At 37.3% G+C, this 27,723-nt stretch overlaps 1 protein-coding gene across 4 annotated transcripts in view; it reads right to left on the bottom strand.

Moving 5' to 3' along the window:
* LOC132111334 (neuronal PAS domain-containing protein 3-like) overlaps positions 1–27,723 on the bottom strand; it is a 285,327-nt gene that overhangs the window by 76,793 nt on the left and 180,811 nt on the right. For all 4 annotated transcript variants that reach the window (XM_059518543.1, XM_059518544.1, XM_059518545.1 and 1 more), the window contains one exon: positions 24,811–24,900. In XM_059518543.1, the coding sequence (XP_059374526.1) occupies positions 24,811–24,900 (90 nt within the window). The remainder of the gene's footprint in view (positions 1–24,810; positions 24,901–27,723) is intronic.

Genomic DNA, 27,723 nt, shown 5'->3' with positions numbered 1-27,723 from the left:
ATATAACTGATAAAATACATATCTTAAATGTCAATCTAAACCCCAGTGTAGAAAAAAGCCCTGCCCATTAATTCAACTTATTAATACTTTTGCTTAATAACACAATTTGTGGTGAAAAACTACATTACCCATGATGCCATACAGAAAAATCCACCAAGCACCATGAATGGCATAAGTCAACCGCCCTATGCTCTCAAAATACTTAAATATTTATGTACAGGAAAATGAATAGCTTAAATTAGTTTTATGTTTCTAAATGTTAAATTCAATTATATCACTTGCAATGGTTCATGGGATTGTAGTTCTGTCCCCTATTAAAGCCTGATTTTCAAATATTTTTTGCTTCAAATCAAAGTTTGTAATGTTGTGATTCTCCTCGTAGTTGGTCGGCTTGGTTCATGGCTTATAATGCTTTAAAAAAATCCCTATGTGAAAAATGAACGAGAAATATCCCAGAACTGGCACTACTGAAAAAGTGAGCAGGCACTAATGGACTCCATAGTAACCATTAAATCTTTTATGACTGGCTGTAATTATGTCATGTTTATCAACATTTTGACAAACAAATGACTTTTAACTGGAAAATTGTTGCATTACTTCAAATACTGATCAGTTTGTGAAATTGAAGTTTTTTTGGCGCAAATTGCAAGATCAGATACATACAGTATATTAGGATAAATTTAACAGAAAGATATAAAAATATTTATATATGTATATGTAAACTTAGAAGCTTCAACTTTAAAAAAAAACAAAATCATGTTCTACTCACAGTAACTTTGCAGTAAAAAACAACCAAAGCACACTGATAAACAATCATGTGGCAAAGGAGAAAACACAAGCGTTCCTTAATTTGAAAACAACTTAAGCGAGCAGACAGGGAATTGGTGTTTTGGTACTGAAAAATCATAGTTGTAGGCAATGGACTGTTTGCATTCAGGGGCAGGAAGGCAATTACTTAGAGACTCATTAAGGTGGCAAATTTGTTAATGCACTGCTAAACGCGGACAAACCAGCCGCCGATTTATGTTAATCTCTGTACAGCTGTTTCACTAGCAGGGGAAAAGTGTTTGTCCATAGCAAAGCAGGATTTCAGACCATGAGAACAGAGCAGATCATGAATTCTATTCAGATAACAGGTTTACAGAGACCATCTGGAGAATTTTAGAACGAGGATATGAATATAGGCTGTAAGTGTGTGTGTGGCTACACACAGCAGTGGTGTACGTAAACTTCAAATTCATAACTTTAACACTATACAAAAATGTTCAGTGAAGTGATGCATGATGTGTTGGTATCATACTAGTTATCAGCTGATATTATACATTTTGGTAAGTGTTAATGCATTAGCTAAAATGAACTGACATTGAGCACAATTTTTTTTTTTTTTTTACATTATGCATTGATCTTTGTTCATGTAAGTTCAAAGTGCATTAACTAATGTTAACAGATACAACTTCTGATTTTTAAATGTGTTCATAAATGTTGAAATTAACCAACTAAGATTAGAAATGCTGTAGAAGTATTGTTCATGTTCATTACTGTAGTTAAGAAATGCTAACAAATGAAAACATACTGTAAAATGTTACCAATATATATTTTTTAATTAATGCTGGATATGTACATGCTAATTTCTTCAATTTTTTTCATTTACATTTCATTTGTCCTCTAATGCACCTAAAAAGTTATTCTTTAAAAACACTAAAATTAAATAACACTGTTAATCTTTAGCCAATGTCAAAATAAAAATACATTTTCATACTTTGTATAATAATGTTGTGATGCCCAAATTACCTTTTAAATGATTTTTTAAATTATTATTATTTTGATTAAAAAAAAAAAATTTTATATCAGTTATTAGAAAAATTATTACAAAAATCTTTTACTTTCAACTTTGAAAAATATTTTGAACAGTATATACATGAATTAGACCTATATGATCTTCATGTGACCTCAGGTTTCCATGTCTCTGTGTGTCAGTGGGTTTGTGTGTGTTGACAGTGAGGCTTGAGGGAGTCATTAGTGACCCCAGCATGCTCTGCCACACTAAACACGGCTGATTCGTCCGCTGAGACCCTCAAGACCATCTGCCCTCCACCCTTCATTCAGACGGACCCAACGCTGTCTAGAGCAGCACTCACACATCATGAATCTACAGCCTCTTTTCACATTTATGACTCACTTTTAAATGCATCAACCGCTACTGATGATAGCAAAACAAAAAGAAGGCAAAGTTAAATAATATTGGGAAGTTGTTCTTAATGCAAATCCTCAAGCAGCATGGAGCTCTGCAGAAAGCAAAAGGGTCTTGTGGCGCTTAATAAATGAATCCGTGCTCCTGTCTCAATTAGCAAATAATTAATGGCTGTGTCAAAACAAATTGCTGGGCTAGGAAGCTGTGCTCGTTATTAACTTTTACCTAATGGGTGTGCAACGATGAAGAAAACAAACAAACTTACAAAAACAGCACAGAGTTTTCTTCCTGCTGTCGCATCTCACTTATGACACTGATAGTGATTTAATGTGATTATTTCTGTACAAATGTATAATAGAAAAGAAAAAGAACTTACACTGATTGAAACCAGGGGTGGTTCTAGACCCTTTTAGATGGGCTGTTTTAACTGCTGTCTTTAGAAGTCTAAATGACTGAGTATAAATGATCAGTTTATGAACGCCATCATAGTCTAACCATATAGAATACACATTAACAGTTCTGTCAATCAGTTCTGCCCTTAAGGAACTAGGAGATGGAAAACAACATTTAGCATGTTACATATAAGCGTTAACGTGGAAATATACATGTAATGATTTAACCTTCATATTCATCCGGAAGAAGGAGGCGGGAACCGGCGGACAATCAAAAACATTTTAATAACAAAATAAACACAAAAACAGCGCACCAGCCCCTCACGGACGACTGGTGCGCGCAAATAAAACCCAAAACACAACTAAAAGCCCAGGCCTGGTCCTCTCTCGTCCTTCACTGTCGTCGCTCCAGTTTTATATCCTTCCATCTCCTCCGTGGGCCTCGAGACCGGTGGGTCGAACAGGTGTAGTTCATCTCCAATCACTCCACCGGCCTCGCTCCCATGTCCCTCGGCCCCGCCCCACTCGTCACATACCCCCATCGCTCCTCGCAGGCCGGGGGGTACTCCCGAGACTGCGCTCTACTCCCCCCCCCCTCCCTCCGGGGGGGTCGCTCACGGGGACCTGCGGGAACCTGGGGGTAGGACAGACGAGGCGAGAGAAAAGGAGATGGAAGGAGGAGCGACAGAGACGAGAGAGGGGAGAGAGGAAAAAAAAAAAAAAATTCCGGTTCCCAGACGCACCGCTGCTCGGCCCTCCACCAGCTGGGTGATCTCCTCCGCGGTGCCTGGCGGTGGCACTGGACGGCCCTCGGCGGACGGCACGATACTCCTCCGCCGCCCGGTGGACGGCGACGGCTCCTCCGATTTTGGGCAGCCGGCAGGAGTCCCCCGTTCCCTGCTCCTCCCCGTTCCGGCGGATGGCAGCAGGCTCCGGCCACCTGGCGAACGGCGCCGACTCCTCCGCTCCCTCACGGACGGCAGCCGTCTCTCCACATCGTGGGCGGCCGGTAGCGAGCTCGCCCGTCCCCGGCAACTCGCTCCAGCCCACCGCCTCGAGCGTCCATGGCGGCACACTCCTCGCCAGCTCGATGGCACCGCGGATTCACCACAGCGGCGAGGGATCTTCAGCAGCGCGTCCCTCCTTCTCCCGGGCTTCGGCACCACTGTAATGATATCAACTCTAATAATCATCGGGAAGGAGGAGGCGGGAACCGGCGGACAATCAAAATGAAACTTTAATTACAAAACAAACACAAAACAGCGCACCAGCCCCTCACGGACGACTGGTGCGCGCAAATAAAAACCAAAACACAACTAAAAGCCCAGGCCTGGTCCTCTCTCGTCCTTCACTGTCGTCGCTCCAGTTTTATATCCTTCCATCTCCTCCATGGGCCTCGAGACCGGTGGGTCGAACAGGTGTAGTTCATCTCCAATCACTCCCCCGGCCTCGCTCCCATGTCCCTCGGCCCCGCCCCACTCATCACAATACAGTACCAGTACCAACAGTGGTGGGACTAGTGAAAAGGATGCATTGATGCATCTGGAGCAAAAAAGGAGATCTCTATTCAGGTCCAGTGTTTCTACCAGCAGCTTTAATGGCTTCTTAATGTATATTCAGCAGGCTGAAAAAAAGGCTGTTATGTGCTGCTCTTGCTTGAGGATCTAGTTAAATGATTCAGAGGGAAACTATGGCCTTCATTTAGACTCGTGCCCTCCAGTCTGTTTATACTGGTCGATACACTTGTCTGAAGAATATAATGGATTAGCACATCATTCAACACAGCTGCGGCGAGGCAGACTGCAGGCGACCGGGGGAGAAAAGTAAATTACAGTTAGCAGCCGAGCCGGGCCATGCCCTGAGCGAGGAAACATCATATCAGCTCTCGCAAACTCCTGTTCCACCATCCAACCAACTACAGAGCACGAGAAAAAAAGACAAAACCTAGTAAAGCCGGTTAAATAAAATAATCTCTCTAACGTCTTTGCATTTGAATGTCTGGAGTGGACGTGAACAGAAAGAAGAAATGAAAGGTTCTGTCACATGATTCACATCACATGATTCACATCACATGACGTATCATTATGTGAGACGTGCCGGCGCAAAAAAATTATTTGTTAGAAACAGTGTTGTTGTTGTTGTGGAAAGTTACATTTAAAAAGTAATGCATTACAGTATTGTGTTAGAACATAAAAATGTAATTGATTGCATTAGTTACTTTTTGTAACTTGAAATGTGTTACTTTACTAGTTACTTGAAAAAAGTAATCTGAATACATAATTCTTGTTACTTGTGTATATATACATATATATATATATATATATACACACAGTACAGACCAAAAGTTTGGACACACCTTCTCATTCAAAGAGTTTTCTTTATTTTCATGACTATGAAAATTGTAGATTCACAACTGAAGGCATCAAAACTATGAATTAACACATGTGGAATTATATATGGAATTATATACATAACAAAAAAGTGTGAAACAACTGAAAATATGTCATTCTAGGTTCTTCAAAGTAGCCACCTTTTGCTTTGATTACTGCTTTGCACACTCTTGGCATTCTCTTGATGAGCTTCAAGAGGTAGTCACCTGAAATGCTCTTCCAACAGTCTTGAAGGAGTTCCCAGAGAGATGCTTAGCACTTGTTGGCCCTTTTGCCTTCTGTCTGCGGTCCAGCTTACCCCTAAACCATCTCGATTGGGTTCAGGTCTGGTGACTGTGGAGGCCAGGTCATCTGGCGCAGCACCCCATCACTCTCCTTTTGGGTCAAATAGCCCTTGATGCCTTCAGTGTGACTCTACAATTTTCATAGTCATGAAAATAAAGAAAACTCTTTGAATGAGAAGGTGTGTCCAAACTTTTGGTCTGTACTGTATATATATATATATATAAATGATGAATTTGGACAAAATTTTGCTCTTTTGCTATACAGTTTTTCATATATTATATATAGTATGAAAGTAGGTATATTCGCACACAGTGCCTGATTGTCATTTTCTCTGTTCCAAAACACAGCAAACCTGAAGAGGCAACATATTAAAGGATGAAAAAGTTAGTTTAATTTTAAGTATCTATAAAAATACAATAGTTTGTTATAATTAAAAAATCTTCCCCAGTATAAAAATGGTCATGTTCATCTTATGAAGATTGATGATGGTTAGGACGCTGTCTTAGAAGGGAGCTGACTGGGTCTGGAACAGAACTATTGTCCTCTCTATGACTCTTGATTTATTCTCAATTACCCAACTGTCCAGTACAGAGGCATGGGAAATGTAAATGAATGCTGCGTCTTATCTTAAGAGTGAGTTGGCTTTTTCTGTAGGAAACAGATGAGAAACATGGCTGAGGCTTCTGGAGTCTCTCTCTCTCTCTGTCTTCCTCCCTCTTTGTTCCATTAAAGGAATATCGATTGAACTTCGCTGCTCGCTGCAACAAAATGCCATGAAAATAAGAGAACTTAATATAGCTATTCATTTTCACTGAAAGAAAAGGTTGAACACACACCTTAACATTTGGGAGCTCTCTTTTCTTGGGGAAATTAAACTATTAGTTTGTGAGCTGGAAATAAATGTAAAGCCATAAAAAGCACCACAGCTTTATATGCCATGACAACATCAGTCCTGACTTAAAGAGAGAACTGCGTCTCATGTCCTTGTTAAGTGACCTTTTGTGACCTGTAGGCTGTAGGTTGTATCTGTGTGTCTAATATGTCTGACAAACAAAACTGTTAATTTTACATTTATTTTTCCCTACTTTCACCCAGTTACACAAACTGACAGGAGAGAAAAGAAGCCTCGAGCAAAATATCTCTAAAGTGACAAATTTCACGGATCAAACAATTTTGTGTATCAGCGGCTGAGATACTTCAGGTCTCAGTGGTGTGCCGAGTGTTCAATGTTGTGTTGTTACAAACAAATCCACTAAAATCTCTTCATAATTAATGACCGATGGCTTTGAGAGGAACACCAGTCCAACAGACACAAGTTTAGAAAAAACTTCCTGTCTCTTAGGAAATACAGAGCTGGCTTATGAAAGTGATCTTGTCCCTTGGGAGATTTTGATTGGCTGGAACATTTGAACAATGCACACTAATTATGATAATTTACTTTTAAAAACACACACAAATTTTTTTTTTTCATATATTTGACCTATTTATGTACTCTTTTTGTTTCATTATGGATTTATATATACAGTATATATATATATATATATATATATATATATATATATATATATATAAACTTACAATAATAATTCATAAATAAATAATTATTAGGCAGTAATAATTAACTATTTAAAGGCAGTACATTTAATACCACTATAAGGTAATAAAATGAGGCATTTAAATAAGATATTATTTTTCAAATTACATAAATGAAAATATGGGTAAAATAATTTTTTTTTTGTTATACTGTCTTTTCTTTATGAAACACACACACACACACACACACACATATATATATATATATGTGTGTGTTTTATGCAATTCACAAACACTCACAAAACTGAATCTACTGTTTAGGTAAATTCAAAGCCTTATTTTTCCACCAACTGACACTTCAAATCAAAATGAACAGTAAGACCTTGCTGAATATACCTTTGCATGCTTATTTCCAAGAATCGTCCACTCATTTTCATAGAAAACCACACGTGTATGTCTGAAGCTGCAATGTTACCACACGATCACCAAATCATCCTTTGGGATTCACCCTTCTCTGAAAACCGTGAATTTATCTACCGTCTAATGCATTTACAAATAGAATGTCAAGCCGCTCCATTCTGTATCTTTATTGCATGTCAAATCTGTGTGTCTCAAATAGGTGGAATCTTAATCTCTCCTCCTTCAATATGCAACAGCTCTATCTTACTAATGAAAATGTTGTCAACGTTTCATCGTTTGCATGCCCGAACTAAGCTGCCACTGCGTTCATGTAAGGAAGATCTGACGATAGCACAAGCTTTTCAAAGCTGAGGGGTGAAAAGAAGCTAACAGGAGTGAGCAGATAATGTACATTTTGCATCAGTAACTACATAACTCCACACCATCCAAAACATAATTTTTAAAGTAATTTTTGATGAGCTGAACCAACATCACTGGGCTGTTAAATAAGACTCTAAATATGAAACGGCGCTGCTGCCCCATTTAAAAGAATTCAAAGTCTTACGGGCAAATTAACTATTATATTAACATAAACTCAAATGTTAAGCCATAGAGATGTATTTTGGCAGAAAACTGCAGGGAAACTTCTACTTTGAAATGTAACTCTTTTGTATAATAATCGTGTTAAACACTGGTGATATCATGAAAATTTTGGAAAAATATTAAAGTATACCAGATTGTGGCAGTCTGCTGTATCATCCACAACTTCACTCTGAAAACTTCCCTGCAAGATTGAATGCATTTTTTGACCATGTTACCTGATTTGCATAATTCTTTTAGTAAATCTGGTTCTAAAACAATATGCAAATTAACAACACTATCCGCTGACACAATTCATTCCTCTCTTAACATCTGTCTTTTAGATGATTACTCCACTGCCCTGTGGATTGTACATCAGACTTCGTGCCTTATGGAATTCCGGGAATAGTAGAAACAAAAAAGTGCTTCCAGAGGGGGTTAGGATGACATTGGCAGGCAGATGCTTAGGCCTCCCCAAAAGAACAGCCATTTGCACTTAAATGAGAGGATTTGTGGCCTGTCACCCCATTACCAATACACCATATGTGAAACCATGTCTTTATCCCACATTATAGAGCTGGGAATGAGATCTCCTTAGACCAATTTTCTCTCTCTCTTTCACTTTTTAGTCTCTCTCTTTTCTCATCCTTCTGTACCGAATATTTCAGGTTCAATTCACTTGTCCGTAAGGTAGAAGTCAGACATGACACATGCTGCTCTCTTGCATGTCTCTCAGTGTTAGATTTGAAAAATGGACTTGGGATCAAACCTGCACAGAGCAGGAAGGACCGGCTGTCTGCCTCCAGAAAGGTGTTGCTAAAATGCTAAAGAGGTTATATTCACTGCATTTTATTTTTCTTCCCTAAAGTTCATGTATAATGTTACTCAAGGTCATCTTCACCTAAACAGTTGTAATTTAGTTCTACACTACCATTTCTAACCCCTTTTTGAGAGAAACTGGACATTATTTATGTCATTATTCAAATGACAGTCTTTTCGTCTTCAAGGGCTCTCAAATTTAATTTAAACTTCTCTATAAACTTGCCAAATGTCATTGATTCTTGAGGTATGGTTGATGACAACAAAGAAAAGACATGTATAATTGTAAGGATCCTGCCCGGTTAAGCACCCACAACTGTTCCAGATTAACGATCTCATCAAGACACCGTATAAAAGCACTCTCAGTACCTCAGTTCTGGGTCAAGCCTCCAACAGAGATCGACCTTGTGAACTTGTCTCCGGCTTTCACGGACACGAACTCCAGAAAACCCCGCACCGAGTTTGCACTTCCTTCCCTCGCACTATTCCCTTTAAATAAAGACTGTGTTGAATCCACTTACCTCTGCCTTCGCGTTCTAACCTGACAGAAGGCTTGACGCAAACCGCAAGGGAATTCAGCAGCAACCCGAGGACAGCACTTCCACGATGGTGTATTTGGCAAGCCTAGTCTCGCGACCAGCTCCCTTCTCTGGCCTGGAGGATGACTGCAACAAATTCCTATCTCAATGCTTACTCATCCTAGAGCAACACGCACCCCAATATACCACAGAGATATCAAAAATTTATTTTATGATCCTCCAATCATACAAGGCGGTCACCTCGTCCTTGAACAACTTCATACGCCATTTCAGAGAGGTTTTTGGGGAACCTACAAATGTCGACCCTTCCACAGATCATCCCCCATTAAGCCCCGCATGGGTTCCCGGTCCTCCATTAAGCCCCGGATGGGTTCCCTATCCTCTGTCAAGCCCAGGATGGGCTCCCGATGTCCTGTCAGTCCCCGAAGAGGCTCCCGATGTCCCGTCAGTCCCCGATGAAGCTCTTGTTGTCCCGTCAGTCCCCGAAGAGGCTCTCGATGTCCAATCAGTCCACAAAGAGGGTTTCAGTGCACCAGTTCAGGATTGCGCGGAGTCCCCTGCTGCACTTCGGCCCTCCAGACCCGTGTCTCCACCTCGGCCCGTCAGCCTGTCGGCTCCGTGCCGTCTCTGCATCCCTTCGGCTCCACCATGGCACGTCTGCCCAAGGACTCCTCCGGGCTCTCTCGTCCATCCAGACAAACCTCGGTCAGTCGTCGCTCAGCTTCCGCCATGGACTTCCGGGTCTCCGGCTTCACCTCGACCCTCCACCCCTTTGGCTTTACCTGGCTCATCCCTTCCTTCGGTTCCCCTGTCATCCTTGCTCGTCCCATCGTCGTCCTGGTCACCCGAGTCCTCAGCTCCGCCTCAGGCATGCGAGCCAGCCGCTCCGCCTTGGGCTTCCAGACCAGTGACGTCGACACGGTCCGTCGAGCACTCCGTTCCGCTGGTTCCGTCAAGCACCCTGGTTCTGCCTCAGTGGATCGGTCTCGGGATGTCGTCCAATTCCCCTGTTAAAGCTCCTCTCTGGTTCCTCCCACTGTCTGCTCCACCATGGTGTTGGCCTCAAGTTCTCCAGGCTCCACGTCGTCGCAGCAGACCCCCACAGCATCTGGAGGGGTGGGTAGTGTAAGGATCCTGCCCGGTTAAGCACCCACACCTGTTCCAGGTTAACGATCTCATCAAGACACCGTATAAAAGCACTCTCAGTACCTCACTTCTGGGTCAAGCCTCCAACAGGGATCGACCTCGTGAACTTGTCTCCAACTCACCTCGTCTTCACGAAGACTCCAGCCGTAAATTATACTCACATTTGAGAAAGTAACCTGTGTATTTGTTCTCCTGTCTCCAGAACACCGCAGGCATATTCCATGATCTGAACTCATCTACGTGCCTTGATATCTCCTGAGTGCCTAAGTGATCCTTCGACTATTGAACTCCCACTCCAAGAGAAGAGACAAGGATCGGAATCTCGTATTGTGTGGCTTTGACGTCTCGATATATAAGCATACTCACCTGGCTTTCACAGAAGCATACTTACCTGGCTTTCACGGACACGAACTCCAGAAAACCCCGCACCGAGTTTGCACTTCCTTCCCTCGCACTATTCCCTTTAAATAAAGACTTTGTTGAATCCACTTACCTCTGCATCCGCGTACTACCCTGACAATAATGTCATAACATTTTCCATTTCAAATAAATGCTATTCCTTTGAACGTTTTATTCATCAAATAATCCTGAAAAAATCAGTTTGCACAAATATATTCAACAGCACATCTGTTTTCAGCATTGATAATAAGAAATGTTTTATATCAGCATATTAGAATGATTTCTGAAGGAAAATTCAGCTTTGTACAACACATAAATATATTTGAGTAAAAAATTAATGCAGATTAATGCAGATTTGATGAGCATAAGAAACTTCTTTCAAAAAAAATCTTACCAACCTTTTTAATGGTACTATAAATGTCAAACAGTTTCTCAATACAAGTCATCATATGGCTTCAGAACACACATTACTTTTATGGCTTTTTTGTTTTGAAGTGTATTAGTATAAATCACCATTCATTTCCATGAGGGAAGGCTTGAATATTTTGCCAAAGAAAGAATAAAAAAATTAAAAAATACAGAGCTGGAATGACACAAGGGTGTTTTGAGGGCTGTTTTTGTTACTGTATCATTGATACTTTATGTAAATTACCTCTTGTTATTGGCCAACCTCCATATACTACTATAATTCACACTGTTATTCATCATTGTGGACCAAGTTGCAAAATAATTAATATCTGGTCATGTAAATGTGGTCATGTAACTTGTGTTTCAATTAAGTTTTTTCTTAGTCGCAGTCTTTCAAAAGAGCAGGGAAAAGCGTGTTTGCACCTGCATCCAAACATCCACTGCCATTCACAAGACCTCCGATCACTTGTAGAACAGCCAATGATGCATTTCCTGTTCAGCTTACAGGCTTTGTTTGATGGATGCAAAGGTATCGTAATGTGCCTCTGGCCCACTGGCAGATACCAGCTTTGGCATCGCTCTTTCTTAATGTATTCATGACAGAACAGGGCAGGAAGGATGAAGGGAGAGATATCAGATGGGCCCAAAACCTGCAGCGGATCGCAGCACTGTGCTCATTCTTCACCAGCTTCTCTGATGCTTTTCTGCTGTTTATTTCCGTCTGTTATCAGCGGCGTGGCGGGCAACTCGGCCTGCTTCTCACCTCCTCTCCAAACTCTACATACTGATTCATTACTAATTATCTATCACGCAGGCCGGAGAGTGTGCCGTGCATCATCGCAGGTGTTACTCTTGATAATGGATGGAGTTATCATCCTTGTACACAAAGTGGCAATGACATTTGCAAAGAATCCTCGAAGCAAATTTCCCTCTTATCTGCTGGCAGTGGCGCTGCGGAGGGGGCGACTCAGAGCACCATCATTAAGTCACATTAATTAGCTCTCATTTGTAATAGCTTGTGTTCATAAATATAGATCATTGTATTAGCTGCATTTATGGGGAAGATCTAGACATGTTTTACAGGAGTGATGGTTCAACCTGTGGAACTTTCTCTAGTCAACTCAAGTGAAGTAGATACAGCAGCCCATTAACAGCAATGAAAAACAGAGATCATTTATCAAACATGAGATATGATAGTGTATGCATACTAATAATTATATATAGTAGTTTATTGAATAATTCGGTCTTTGTATGAGTCAGAAAGTGTTAACATATATATGATATATAAGATTAAATAAAACTCTATATTTATATAATATATAGCAATAAAGTATGTCTCTCCCGGGAAAATGGGCCAAACAATTGGGTAACTATAATAATAATAATAATAATAATAAAGGAAAGAAAGAATGAAAGAAAGAAAGAAAAAGAAAGCAAGAAGGAAAGAATCAATATGCCCTGTCACAACTTCCTGTTTAAATAGGACACGTTAATAAGGGGGGAAAAATCAAAATCAAAACAATAAAATGTGTCTTAACCTTGTAAACTGTACACAAAGTATGAGCACATTATATATATTATTAAATATTATAATTTAATTATAATTATTAAAAAAGTGGCAAAATACAAAGAGAATGCTTTGAAAACTAAAATATGTCTGTTTTTTGGTGCAATAAACCTTAGCTAACACTACAAAAGTTTGAAAACAGCCATTGTTTGATTCCTGTAGCCCTTGCTCTCCTCCTTCTCTTGACCTTCTCTTGACCTTCTCTCTCCTCTCAGTGCTCAATGATGCTCTTATTTTCTAAAGTGAGAGATGGGATAGGGACCCGCTGTCCGTGACTCTGTGCTCTCCTCTCTGAGAGGGTCAACCTTCATCTATTATTCCTCATGGCACGAGTCGCAGGGGCTCATCAGCCCTTGTTATATCCTTATATGATGGGTTTCCCGCTTCTAATACATGGAGGAGATTACAAATGCATTTTTCTCTTTTGCAGCATCTGGGTGAATGTGTCACATTAAGGTGTCACCCTGGCTTCTGATAAAAAGGTTATTACTGGCTTTATGGCCCTGCCATATAGCAAGGGAGCACACCTTATGTGTAATGAATAGCATTTTACTTTATAGAGGCTAACTGTACGTCGAAAGACTTTTCATTTTCAAGCTGATTTTGACTGTGCAAAAACAAGACAACATTAACAACATTACAGCATTACAGCAAGTTTTAAAAAATTCCATTAATTTATTCCTTTAATTAATTTGCTCTTTTTGTGTGAATGAATAAAAGTAATATATACATATATTTATTTTAAAAAATGCCTCATGCTCACCAAGGCAGTTTTTATACTGTAAAATCAGTAATATGATTACAATTTAAAATAACCATTTTCTATTTTGGTATATTATAAGATATTGTTTATTCCTGTGACGCAAAGCTTAATTTTCAGAATCATTACTCCAGCAGTGTCAGAAGATCCTTAAGAAATCTTAAGAAATTATTTTTTTTTCACAGTGCAATTCTTTAATATCAGCACTGATCAAATTAAGGTTCGGCTCTGATCACTTTATTATGTTTAAGATTCAAGCATTAATATAATTAATATATAATATAATATAATTAATATAATTAACATAATTATTTACTTAAACGTGATTTCGATAATATTGATAAGATGAAAGATAGAAGATAAAAACAAAGATAGAAAGCCCTTCTTCAAATAATACTATTGATAAACATATGTCTCATCTACAAACCACAGATGTCATATGAACAAACATGTTTTTCTCAATTTGATAAAACACCCAACAATTAATCTCAAATTTCTGAAACAGCAATTATCAGCACGATCGAATCTTCCCTCATTCTGAGTGAGCTATCCGCACTACACAGCTGTATTTCCAATCTCATATTACCGTTCCTGATCTCCGTTCAGATCAAAGACGGCTAGGAAAGCCTGGTGTCAGCACTTTGGAGATACTATCGGCCAGATCCTCCGCCTGACATTAATAACGGCGGGCAGACATCTGAAATGAGAGGGGCCGTATCAGTCCAGAGATGAGGAGGAATCTGGGCATTGTGCTTATCATAGAGCCCTTTAGAGATCAGCGATAGCCGCCATGCTAACCCACACGCTGCAGACAGGTGTATGCTAACACACCTCACACTAAATATAGGACACTGGGTGTGGATAATACACGGCTAAAATGACCTATTTAATGACACCAAATTATCTATGCATTTAGTCTTATATGCTAAAGAACTACACAAAATAAATAAATAAAATAAAATAAGAGAAGAAGAGAAGAGAAAAAAGTAGCTCAACGTTTTGGTGTGTATAATCTTAGTGTGTAGTAGTTTTTCAAGGACACTGATATGGTTTAGAGATGTTTACCTGCATTATTAATACAGAAATCTGAATTTACTGCAAAAACAGCAGACAATTGATCATTCGCACATCTACTGTGCCATTAGCATTTAGCCAGGACTGATACTGCTTGTGTTATTATGGACAATTGTTTAAAGAGAATATATAATCAGATTTCTTTCAAATGGTACTCAACAAATGATAATATATTTTATTTTCAAATGAATTTATATTTTGTTATTTTGTTAAAGTTACACTGCCATTCAAATGGAAAGTGGGAAACAACAAGTAGAAGGTATTATTAAATACAATAGACAACTAATTGTTTAATTCATTAAAACACATTTCATGTAATTATTTAACAGGCTTTCAATAAAAAAAGTCACGTCCTTGTTGAAGTAAACAAGTCAAAAAGATCTAAAAACAGCACTTAGAAATTCAACTATTTTTTACTTGTTTCTGAACATATCGTGCAAACACAATTTCAAAGAATAAAAGGGAAAAACAGTCAATAATCTTGTTTCACCTTTTTCTTTCAACTGTCACCAAGTCCTCTTGTTTTTAACCGCCTGTCTTATAGAAACCGCTAGCTGTGTCAGTCCAAGAAATGTGTAAACCAGTTTTCATTAGTGTGAAGAGCATTTGAATAACCTAAAGGACCACTTTAAAGAACCTTATGTTTAATGGAAAGGTTTGATGGATGTTTAAGGTTCTTCATGGAAACATCAATGCCTATAAAGAAGGCATTTCATATGGAAAAGAACATTCTGCTAGATTCACATTAGACTGGCTCCAAAAAGGGGCTTTTGCAGTGATTCCATAGAAGAACCATTTTGGGTTCCAAAAATAACCTTTCAGTGAAAGGTTCTTAAAAGAACCATTTTTCTTAACGTGAAGACGATCTAAAGAACATTTTCCATAAAGAACCTTCAGTGGTTCCATGGAACTTTTAGGTTTGTTATGGGATCATTGATGCCAATAAAGAACCTTCACTCATTTAAGAACCTCAACTCAAGAAAGGTTCCAAAAGGGTGTTTTCACAGTATTTTTGGTTCCACAGTGAACAGTTCTGTAAACAGTTAGTGTAAAGAACATTTGAACTATTTAAAGAATCTTTTTTTTCACTATAAAGAACCTTTTGTGCAATGGAAAGATTACATGGATCTTAAAAGAACCATCACGTAACAATAAATGTTCAGACTAATACGGAGTAGATAAATCCAAAGACTATCAAAGGTGCAAGCATCTATAAAGATAAAAGGATCTAAAACAAAAGGAGCAGCAAAAACCTTTCTAAAGTTCCCTGACCTTGACAATGTGCCGCCAAACCATCTGTTCTTCACTCCCACTTCTACAGTCATAAACTCTCTCACTTTGTCTATTTCTTTTCATCTCTCAGTTCCACTGACTCTCATTGCAGTCAAGTCACTTAAGCACAGAACAGCATCTATTGTTCAACAATAACCATGCCAGACTATCTGCCGCACTTCTAATTTTTCAGTCATCCAATTATGAATGGTCTTTGTTGACTTTGAGATTACTGCTGATACTTCCTCTTTTCCATAATCTTTCCAGTTTGACGTCAAGATGGAGAAGGTCTAACTCTGGTTCCCCAAAGGACGCCGCCCAGGAAACCTTGACATGCACAAAGACAGGAGCGCAGATGAGTCTGCCCTGCCGAGAATGATAAGGTCACCTGTGGGATTGCTGAGATTATCTCTGTCAAGCACTTGGACGCAGTGCAGTCAAAAGATGCGTCATGCAGACATTGGGAAAATCTATTTCTTCACTAGGTCGCTATTTGCTTTTCAAAGTGCCCTTGTAGTGTTTTGCTCAGAGCACTTATCAATTTAAATGTTGTGAATTAATAATGTTTTTAAGTCACATTTCTTGTAGAAGCAGGGAAACGCCTCCACCCATCACTGTTTTGTCAGTCCCATGTGGGCGACATGTGTGGGTGGTTATTCAGTGGCGGAGATAAAAACCTTTGAATAAGAATAACACATAAACCGTCTAAATATGGAACAGGTCTTTTCAATTTTAGAATTGTAACCACAAAAATAATTATGGATAAGAAATCCCAAAACGGGTTATAAAAGTTACAAAGGAATAGCTTTGTTTCTCATTATTATTGGTTTACTAATGTACAATCATACTGTTTATTTGTAAAAGTCATACATGCGAAATGTAAATTACAACAGAAATAATACTACAAAATAACAAAGTTCATTTTTAAACTGTCAATAAAAAATTAAGCCTACTTGTATAGAATTGAAGAATTGAATTGAATTAAAGCTTCAATTCAACTTTAATTAAAATAAAATGTATAATAAAAATATATAATACAAAATAGATAATAGCTGTAATCTGTTTTGTAATATAATAAAAAAATTGGGTAACACTTTAGTATAGGGTCCAATTCACACTAATAACTAGTTGCTTATTAGCATGTCTATTATTAACATATTGGCTGTTTATTAGTGCTTATAAAGTACATATAATGCATGACATCCATAATCCTACCCAATACCCTAAACTTAACAACTACCTTATAAACTATTAATAAGCAGCAAATAAGGAGTTAATTGAGGCAAAAGTCATAGTTAATGGTTAGTTAATAGTGAGAATTGGACCCTAAAATAAAGTGTGACCAAAAATTGTAATGTAAAAAAAAAATGATTTTGCTATAAGAAAAATAATTTATTTTATACAAAATTAAGAAAATAAAATGTATTAGTAATTGCATTTACAAGCAAAACCATACTTTTAAAATTAACCTCAAAGATTTTTTTTTCAACAATATTTCATGCATTTTATTTAAATGCAATGAAAAGTATGATTTATTTTAATTATTTATACAATTAAATATATGTTCAGAGGCATAATAATAATTTTGGCCAAGCAGATTCAAAATGATTAAAGCAATATGTTAAATAGTTAAAAATAAATTTTGAAATAAAATAATAAAACAGTAAATAATATTATATAATTTATAATTATATGAATCAATATTAATAAGAAATATTGGATGCTTAAGAATTTAAAGCCTACAAGAAGACCTGATTAAAGATCATCATCTTCTTCTGTTCAAATCTCAATCTTTTCCATTACTAACAACAAAAAAGCTTCAAAAGAGCGTGCCACAGCTAATACACAAAGCTTCATTGTTCCAGAGGGGCATGATGAGCAGTGACAGCTCCTCCATGACTCTCATCGAGCTGGGGGTGAGAGCGGGAACAGGAGGGGAAGTTCTGGGAGTGCTGTGGATCGCGGGTGGCTCAATTAAACATGACCTTCCTCTGCCCCTGTCTCTCGCCGCACCGCTGCAGGCTCACATGCAAATGCTGACCCTCAGCAGACACAGCATCATAAATAAATGAATACTTATTATCCATTTAGTAATATTTCCAAGTCTACCTTGATGGGCTGTTCTAACAGCCAGTGAAATGATTCTCCATTGTTTAACCTGTTAGCCAGCACCCCCCATTATGGGATTCACAGGTGAAAGTGAAAATTTGTAACAGTTCCTTACTTATGTTTGTTACATATAATTTTGTTGTCTTTGGAAAGAAGACTCTTTGGGCTTCACTTTTTATCAAGAATTACCAGATTTGATAATCCTCAAAAATATTAAAAGTTATAGACACTGAAGTGTCCAATAATCTACTTCTCTATTCATATAGATGGCGTTCATCTATAGCTGTGAGAGCTGTGAATACACAGTAATAGCGAGTTGATTTGCACTGATTTGCACTCAAACAGATGGTAATCATGCAGATACATTCACATTCAACATAAAACACGCTCTCACATATATAAAAACTGTTGAAAAATAAAAGAAACAAAGAAAAAGGCGATCGCTATAGGTTCCGCCTCCATCAGCACGAGAGAGCGCCAGAATTCAAATGAACTATTTTTCTTTCACTTTTTTCTTTGTGGATCTTCTCATTCTGTCTGTGACACTGTACGCTGCAAAACCATGCCGTTTTTTTTACTACCAAGACGCAGTTTCTGACCGTGAGTTATTCCATAACGGACACAAACAGTTCTGTCGCTGAAGGAATTATGATCCAAACTATAACGTTACTGCTTCGTTGGACTAAACGTGCTTCATGAGATGTCGTTCAGTAGACCCTTACCTTTCTAACTAAACCGGGATTTACAGCTGTGGATGTGTTTATGACTCCTTATTACGACGGATCTGGTATGTACAGCGTTTCTAATGTTCATGTTTTTTATGTGTACTGCTTACACAAATGTAGCAAATACAGTCTTTATAAGCTTTCCATTGAAAAACAGCGATCTGTCGTCGATGCTTGAGGCTTAGATCTTTATAATGATACATAGTTTGTCAAGATTAAATGTGTCCCGTTTAATCTAACTCCATTTGTCATTTAATCTATTCGTAAACATTGACACGTGCGAGTTGAGGGGCGTTGGGGTGCAGGCTGACAGGTTAATTGTTCAGGGTCTGGCTGGTTATTCTGAAATTTAGCTGGTGACAATGGATTACTTTGAACTTAATTGTTTTAAACAGTGAATAAAAGTAAGCAATAATTGAGTTGATAAATAAAAAATAAGTATCAAGAAACATCAAGAAAATGTGTATATATGAAATATATGAAGTAAAAAAAAAGAGAAAAATAAAATGCATTTTATTTTGCACAAAGAAAATAAAGAAAATAAATTATATATTAATATAATTCATAAGCACCAGCTCAACAAAAAACAGACCTATTTATAAAATATATACCACATATCATATTTATGGTGAATGAATGAATGATTGAAAAAAAAAAATTCACCCCCAAATCAAGAAGTAATAAACTAAATAAAATATTTGCATTAAATCATTTTTAATTATGATCTAATATATGTAATATTTATGATTTACTATACATAAAAAAAAGGAATTTAATCATTCAGATATTTCACAAAATATTTCCGGGTCAAATTTCACCCCAAAATCAAGAAGAAATTAAAGAATAAAGAAAATGAGCATTTCATTAAAAAATAATATGAAGAAATCGATATTAATTACATTTACGAGCAACAGCTCAACTACATTTTTTAGATTAAATTTAATAAACAAAAAAAATTATTACAATAAAACTCAAAAACATTTACTGAATTTTTTACACGATATTTGATAGATGTTGATGCGCATTTGCTAAGATTTAAAAAAAAAAAATTTAAACAGAGAAAGCATACATGTATCATAATTTATTAAAATGTCTTAAATCCTTCTTTAAATTTTGGGATGAAATATGAGGCACATGTTCCTAAATGAGATCCACCCATTTAGCTTCGCTAGTCATGCTAAAGACGTTCAAAAAGCATCACTTCAGAGGATAAATGATAGAGACACAACAAGAGAGAGAGGAAGGAATGAGATGGAGGGCAACTGACTCACAGAGATGTGATCAGACAATCGACCAGACATTTATGCTAATAGATTCGATATTCCTCGAATCTCCCTGGCTGAAGCGGCTGAGTGATGGGGAGGAGGGCGGACCGTGATGGTCGAGCCTTTGGTGGACACACGTGCTCCCCTGACACCTACAGCACAATCCCAACAGCACCGTCTTTCACTGAATGAAGACAGGGCAGAGGGGTCTATAGCCAAATAAAAGAGACACTCTTTCTCACAACGGGAAATGGAAGTACACATTCAGCTGCCTGGAGGCAATCCAGAGCCGTCACTATTGCCAAACTAAGAGCAGCAACTTCCTCCACCATATGGTACATGATATGCAGCCTTCAGATGTCACTGTGAGTACTGTACCACGGCTAAGCTGGCAGTTACGGAACGGGAACGTGGTTAAATCTAAATCCTATGAGGCAGATGAGACTTCAAATGGACGCTTTATTCCAGATGTATCAATTTCCTTGGATATCTAGTCCATGCAAATGCATATGCTGTACTGGCAGGGGTGCCGGCTGCAAATGGCCATATTCCAGAAGCTAATATTCTTTTGGCCGGAATAATGCAATTTTTATTTTCCTAGCCATCAGCGTAAGCACATGGTGCCATCTGTTAGACAAAAGCAAACATACACATCTCAATTACAAAACAGACAGCTGCCCGTGTGTGATGTCAGCGGTGCACGGACGAAGCAGGATGACCTGGAGACAAGGTCCTTTCGAAAGCAGCTTTGCCACCACCTCGAAAACTCAATAAGAAAATCCCAAGCGGCGTGATGTTATCGGCGCCTCTCAATTTGCATCGACCGTAACCACAAACCTGGCCATTAATCTGGGAAAGATGCTTGTGCATCCATCACATATTAATTATTGGAGATGAACTAATCACTCGGCGCAGAAGCCAAGCAGAGAGGGATGAAAAACTCAGACAAGTGAAAAATTTGGCAACATATGCCTATTTACATACAGAATTTAAATGATAACAGTTATTAGCGTGGCAAAATGGATAAACGGCCATCTGTTGAACTGAATAATAATATGAATATGAATGCAGATGAAAAGGGGAGTTACTTCATTTACTGTCAAATATGAAACCTTGTTATCAGCTGAATCTGAGAGCGGAGTCAAAGACTATCGAGATAAGAGAGTGATAACACGTCCGAAAGCACATTAACTGTATTATCAAAGAGCCGAGAGGTGGTGCCATTGTTTAGCATCAAGGTAATGGTGGTTGTACAAGAAGAGAAGCTTGCCCTCACTGTAAAAATCTGCTGGCTTCTCCGGTCTGCACACATGAATCTAACACAAATATGTCAAGAAACTTCCTTTCTATATTAATGTTGTTCACATTCTGTCATGGAATTACAAATATTTTAAAATGAAACAGGACAGGACACAAAGAAGATTATGATATTGATGGAAATAAATAAATAAATGTTGAATAATAATAATAATAATAATAATAGTTTAAATAATAAATAAATAAATTTTGAATAATAATATTAATAATAATAGTTTAAATAATAAATACAAATATTTATAATTACTACTAAAAACTAATTATTATTATTTAATAACGTAGATTATTTTATTTAATAATAATGATAATACTAAATAATTGTGTGTGTATTAATTTTGCATTACTATTATATTTAATAATAATAAATACAAATATGTAATAAAATGTAAAAACATTATTATTATTGTTGCCGTTATTTAACAACAAACAACATATGTGTAGATATAAACAATAATAAAAATAACTATTTATTAAGAAAGGATATATTTTAAATATTTAATACTGATTAATTAAACATCCTAATGGAGATAACTTGCATCCAATCTGTGCAACCTAGGATCAAAAACACTCTACAAAACGCGTCGTGAAATCACACTGTCCATGACTATGGTGCAGTCGGTTTGAAATCACAGGTCCAGCTGATGTCATTATGAGGACAGTGGACTCCATGACTGAACGCTTCCTATCTACTTTCAAACGGATTGAGGAAGAGCCCGATTTAAAGATTACTGCTCCTCTAGTGCCCTACGAGGCAGCAGTATCTGTCTGAGAGCAGAGCTTGGATTTGAGCAGCTGAGCGCTCGTATGATGGAGCCGCGGTGCTAAAAGGTCATGCTATCAACTGTGCCTAGTGTAATGGCCGCAGGATGGTTCAAGCCCTGAATCTTTAATAACCTCCATCATTAGCTCTAAGGAAATCAGCACTATCACAAAGTGGTTGGAAAAGATCTATTGGCTCTTACCATCGCAAAGCAGGGCTGTAACTTACAGGGTTACAACAAGTAGGGTTAAATGGCTATTTTCAACCATTATGCTAGATTAAAAAAAGGTTCAAGGAGACGTGTTAAATCTGACCGAATTTATACTCTGATGGTTATTTCTGACAGACAAATGTTCATAGCAAAAAGTTTAGACAGACTTGAGCTACAACAATCCTGAATGTGGTATGAATTAATATTTCCTATATTAATCAAAGTTTCGTTATCAAACACACATTTACAAAAAGATAAGCTATCCTGGTGATTACTTGAATGGCTGGAGATGTGCATTAACTAAGCACCAAAATCTAACTTTAACAAATGTTAATTAACTACTCAAAGCACCAAAGTTAAACTACAAACTAGCATATATATGCAATCATATATAATATAGTCTATTTTTGATAACCCACAGCACAAAAATGCATAGAACTGTCAACGCAGAAAAGCTTGCAATTTGCTCATGCAATTAACAATGAAAATAAGGAACTACACCTTATAAATTTGTGGCCTCTAGGACAGATTAAGAAAGAAAAAGGTTTAGCAATTAAGATCAGGAGAGTTATGGGATAAGCTTAACCATGTAAGATAATAAAACCTACTTAGACTTAAGACTTTACAAGCACTTTATCAGAAGGCCAACCTAAAGATAATACCACGGAAAAAGAGCAAACCAAATTCCAAAAGCAAGGATTTTGAGAATTAATCAATTATTTGATAAAAATCTTCAATCAATGAATGCTGAATTAATTTAGAGTGTGCTTTAGTCTTCTCTTCTTAATTCTAGCAGAATGTTTTAATAGTCTTTTACAGCCACTGTCGCTTTTATAATTTGGAAGACTCAATATTGACAATGTTCAGTTCTGACAGGTCATAGCAGCCTGATTGAAAGCATATGTTCAATATGGAATCATAGCGCACTGCATAGAATGCACTTTACTGTTTATTTATACAGCCTGATGTTTTTAATCTTCATATTTTATCTGAATAAAACAAACAAACAAACAAAAATATACAAATCCTGTGCACAATATACATACCTCATAATACTTTCTTTCAAAGTGTTCAAAATCTAAGCTCAGAAATGCATACAAGTTTTTTTACACTGATTCAAATTCTGAGTAAAAATATCCTAATTTTCATGAGTCATATCATCTCTGAACAGTGTCCTCTCTGGTTCATCTGTCAGACTAGAAATGAAATATGTGCACTGAAAATCGAGTGGATTGCATAAATTATTATTGTTTGCCGTTTATTTGTACAAAATATACATCCCTTTTTTCTTTGCATGAAATACAGTAGTTAGTATGCCAATTTTTACTGTATGTGACATTAAATACTTTAAAGGGATAGTTTACCCAAAATTGAAAATGCTGTCATTAATTACTCACCATCATGTCATTCCAAACCCGTAAGACTTTTGTTTATCTTCGGAACAAAATGTTGAATTCAAAAAATAAAAATTTGACCCTTTCTAGGCTGTCTATGCAGGGTCAGACAGCTTATCTTAATTTGTGTTCCGAAGATGAACAAAGGTCTTATGGATTTGGAACGACATGAAGGTGAGTAATTAATGACAGAATTTTCATTTTTGAGTGAACTAACTCTTTAAGTATATAAAAATGTTTGCCATTACACAACCATAACTGTTTACAGAAATTGCATGCTATGTTTTTGTCACATGACCAAACATAAGGAACTCATTCTGTGAGATTAAAACTTGAGGATGGTATCCTCTCTGATCTATTTGCCAAACTAGAAATGTAAGGTTGAATCCAGTGCACGGCATTGTGGGATACCGTATTTTGATTGTACTGAACATTTTGAACCCATGTCATCTTGGACCATGCGCAGTATAAAGAATCCTATTTTTTATTATTATTTTTTAAATAGATACATAAATATATACAGTATGCTGAATCCAATTTTGAGTAAAACAAGTATCTGAGATATACAAATAAATAAATAAACTGAGGTTGGTATCACCGCTAGTTCATTTGCCAAACTAGAAATGGTAGGTCGAATAGAGTGCATTGCATTGTGGGATACAGTCTCCATGCAGTGTGCTCAGGTTGTACACTGCACATTTTGGACCCTCACACACTGTGAGCTGTATATAAGCTGCATAGCATTTTCTTTAAAAAATTAGTGGGTAGTTTGCTATCCTGAACTCATGCAAAATGATCCACAATCTCAAAAAGAAGTTATACTGTTATAGTAACTTGTACAGTGATCATCTTGATGGCACCTGTGCGGTTAGATCCCCTCACCCAATGAGAGCAAGAGACGATCCTGATGATTTGTGTGCATTTTCAACCAACAGTGAACAGAAGCTGCCTGTTGTGCAGCCGTTTCTGCTTTGATTGAAGCCTGCTAGCACTCGAGATGGATCTCAGCTAGACAGGAATGCAAGAGTTCTGAAGGTCACTTTCTCACCGTCTGACCTCGCCGATCTGTCTGTTTCTTGAACGGCCTGGGCTCAAGCCAACAGAAGCAGCGAATGTGCTAGCATCTCTCCAGTGCTTAAAATATGCAGTGATGAACGTCACGAATTAAACAGCAGCTAACAAACCTGCAGAAGTTTATCTAACACTAATTTGTCCAAATTCTTCTGCACCGATGGACGAAAAGAGATCAGAGAGTGAAAATCTCATGTGCACTCACCTGTGAAAGCCCCAGGTATATCGACACTGTCTCTGAGATGTACAAAAACCTCCCCTCCTTGTTTAGTGCAAATACAAATCCATCCAGGGACTGTGGAGGAAACAAAAAGAGAGAAAGAGAAGAAACAAGTCAGGCGAGAGTCTCACAAATAGCTTACTCCTCACAGCACAGAGACGGAAGCCATCAAGCCCAGAATTGCAAATAGAACCGCATCCCATGTGGAAACCATTGACAGATCATTAAAGAACAACAATTACAACGCCAATAAACAGCTTCGGACCACTGACACATTAATTGTAAGGGACGGTATGAGCAATACATAAGTATTAGGCAAAAAAATACCTCATATATATATAAAAACTACTTATAAAAAAATACCCCCAAAAAATTATTTACTTAATGAACTAGAATAAAAAAAAACTCAAATAAAAAAATCATAAAAACTATGTAAACTGAAAAACTATAAAGAGTGAATGAAACAAAATGACTTAAATAAAAAAACCATTAATACAAATATTATAAAATCTCCATTATATTAAAATAATAATTGTGCACAACAGAAATAACTAAAAACTGAATTAATTTCAAAATAAAAGGTTATTTCTCACAGAGAACTTTTTTCAATTCACAAAGTAGCAGCATGAACAACAGGAAAATTTAGCTGCACACATAAAACCACATAAAAGCTAAAGTGCTTGATTGTGAACAAAATCATCCGTGATTGGTCAATCACACTCTGCAGCTGCAAAATCACTTTTTATTTTGCATGATGTGAGAGGCTAGCACAGCTTGGCAAGCGGTTGTGTTTTCAGTGCCATCACCATTTTGCCGCCTGCCTCTGCTCGCTCATTATAAATGACAACACAGGCTTCATTGGAACAACATTCCTGTGACGACATTTCTGCAAAAGGATATTATGTCGCTTCTTTCATTTTTCACAGCACTTTAAAAGCAAAATATCCAGTGAGGGAGGCGCATCAGTTTTATCTAAAACAGTAATCTGGTATTGTTGTCAAAAATATAGATTTTTAGATACATATTGATACTCACTTCATTATGGAAGCCACTAAGTAAAAAATAAAACAAGGTAATTGTGACTTTTAAATTCTGGCAGTTGTGAGTTATAAAGAATTGCGACAATTCTTTTTTTTTTTTCTTGGAATTGCGAGTTTATATCTAAGAATTCTGACTTTATAATTGCAATTGTGAGAAAAAAAGTCAGAATTGCGAGATATGAACTCAGATTTGTGAGAAAAAAAAATCTGAATTGTGACTTTATTTCTCAGATTGTGAGTTATAAAGTCAGAATTATATATAAATATATATATATATAAAGTCACAATTGTGAGATAAAAAGTCGCAATTACCTTGTTTTATTTTTAATTCAGTGGCGGAAATGGGCTTCCATACTTCATAACATCAGTTGAATGTTTGAAATAACTTTTGTCATCTGATGTGACTTCTTGAAAAATGAGGAAGTTTTTGTATTTAGTATTTGTATAGTATTCTATGCTGTAATGCAGGCTATGTTGATTAGCATTGCATTAGAAAATGATTTTATTTTTATGAAATTATCTGAGATGGTTTGAAGAGCACAAAACATAGAAAAGTAAGCATATGCAAATCCATAAACTTTTCTCTAGTGTTTTACCACAATACTTGATCATTTAAGTAAAGATATACATCATTGTCATGTTCTAGCCTGATTATATTTATTTTTCAACAAAAATATCAAATTTTATGCCCTTAATGTTGTAGCAGTTTCCCCCCCGAGGTATCAAGACTTGTATAGAATATTGGTAATTTTCAATCTTTATCAAAGTTAGGAATTTCAGTATCATGACAACACCACTATATACTAGTGTTATATGTGTAAAAAAATAAATAAATATATATATATTTTTGTTTTACTTTTTCTGGATGATTGGTTACCAGTCTGAGTCTCTATATTAATCTAGACTCTAGATTTGGCTCAGTTTCCTCCTCCAGTTTAAGTCTGTGGGATTTCTTAGCCCATTTTAACCATACGTCAGGCAAAAATCAAGCACATCTATCCTCAAAATACAGCAAGACATTGAGCCATTATTCCAGTCTGCTTCATGTTTAATACAATGTTTAGCAAGCACTGCTAATGAAAAGCTCCTGATCACTGCACCATACATAAATATTCTGCAAAACAAAGCCTGATTCATATCGATAAAAGGCACATGCATAAGAAAAGAGCTGTTGTGTTGGGTCATTTCTGCATTACGTGCGCATAATTAGGAATCTTGGACTAAAGGAAGCCCCATTGGACAGATATCACTGCTGGAGGTGGTGCTGTTGGGTCTCCAACAGTCAACAATTAAGATATTGAGGTCACATGGGTTAATAACATATTGTCTCCCACTGCCTCAGATAATCTGTAGGCTGAAAGACCCCTGGCGAGAAAATGCCAGAAAGGAAAGACAAGGAAAAAAACAAGGTATTGTGCACAATGTCACAGCTGATCTGATCACCTTTTTATGAAAATCAGGTTTACACAGATGGGGTGGAAAAGCATCCCTCTCTCGTTTATTTGCGAGTTTAAAGCAGCATAGACAGCTGGCAAGAGAGCGTGCGGTCTCTACTCGCCTATAAAACAGCACAGCCTCGGGCTATTTACAGCGTGCTGATATGCAGCTGACAACAGCACATCCCACGGCGGCCTGCTACCGCATCACTTCCTCCCCGAGCACACATCTGCTGGAGGTGATGTGTTAGACTTACGCTTTACATTACACCACGCTAATGCTAATACTAGCCCATTATATAGCACTTTACATTTGAAATGCTAATATGCCAATATAGATGCGTTAACATAAATGCAACACTAACACGGATGCTTATTTACATTACTTACAACATCAAAAAGCTTCAAGGGACTATATTCTA

Source organism: Carassius carassius, chromosome 31 (assembly GCF_963082965.1).
Source record: "Carassius carassius chromosome 31, fCarCar2.1, whole genome shotgun sequence".
NCBI lineage: Eukaryota > Metazoa > Chordata > Actinopteri > Cypriniformes > Cyprinidae > Carassius > Carassius carassius.
The sequence above is the reverse complement of the archived record's forward strand: the minus strand, read 5'-3'. Positions and strand labels throughout refer to the sequence as shown.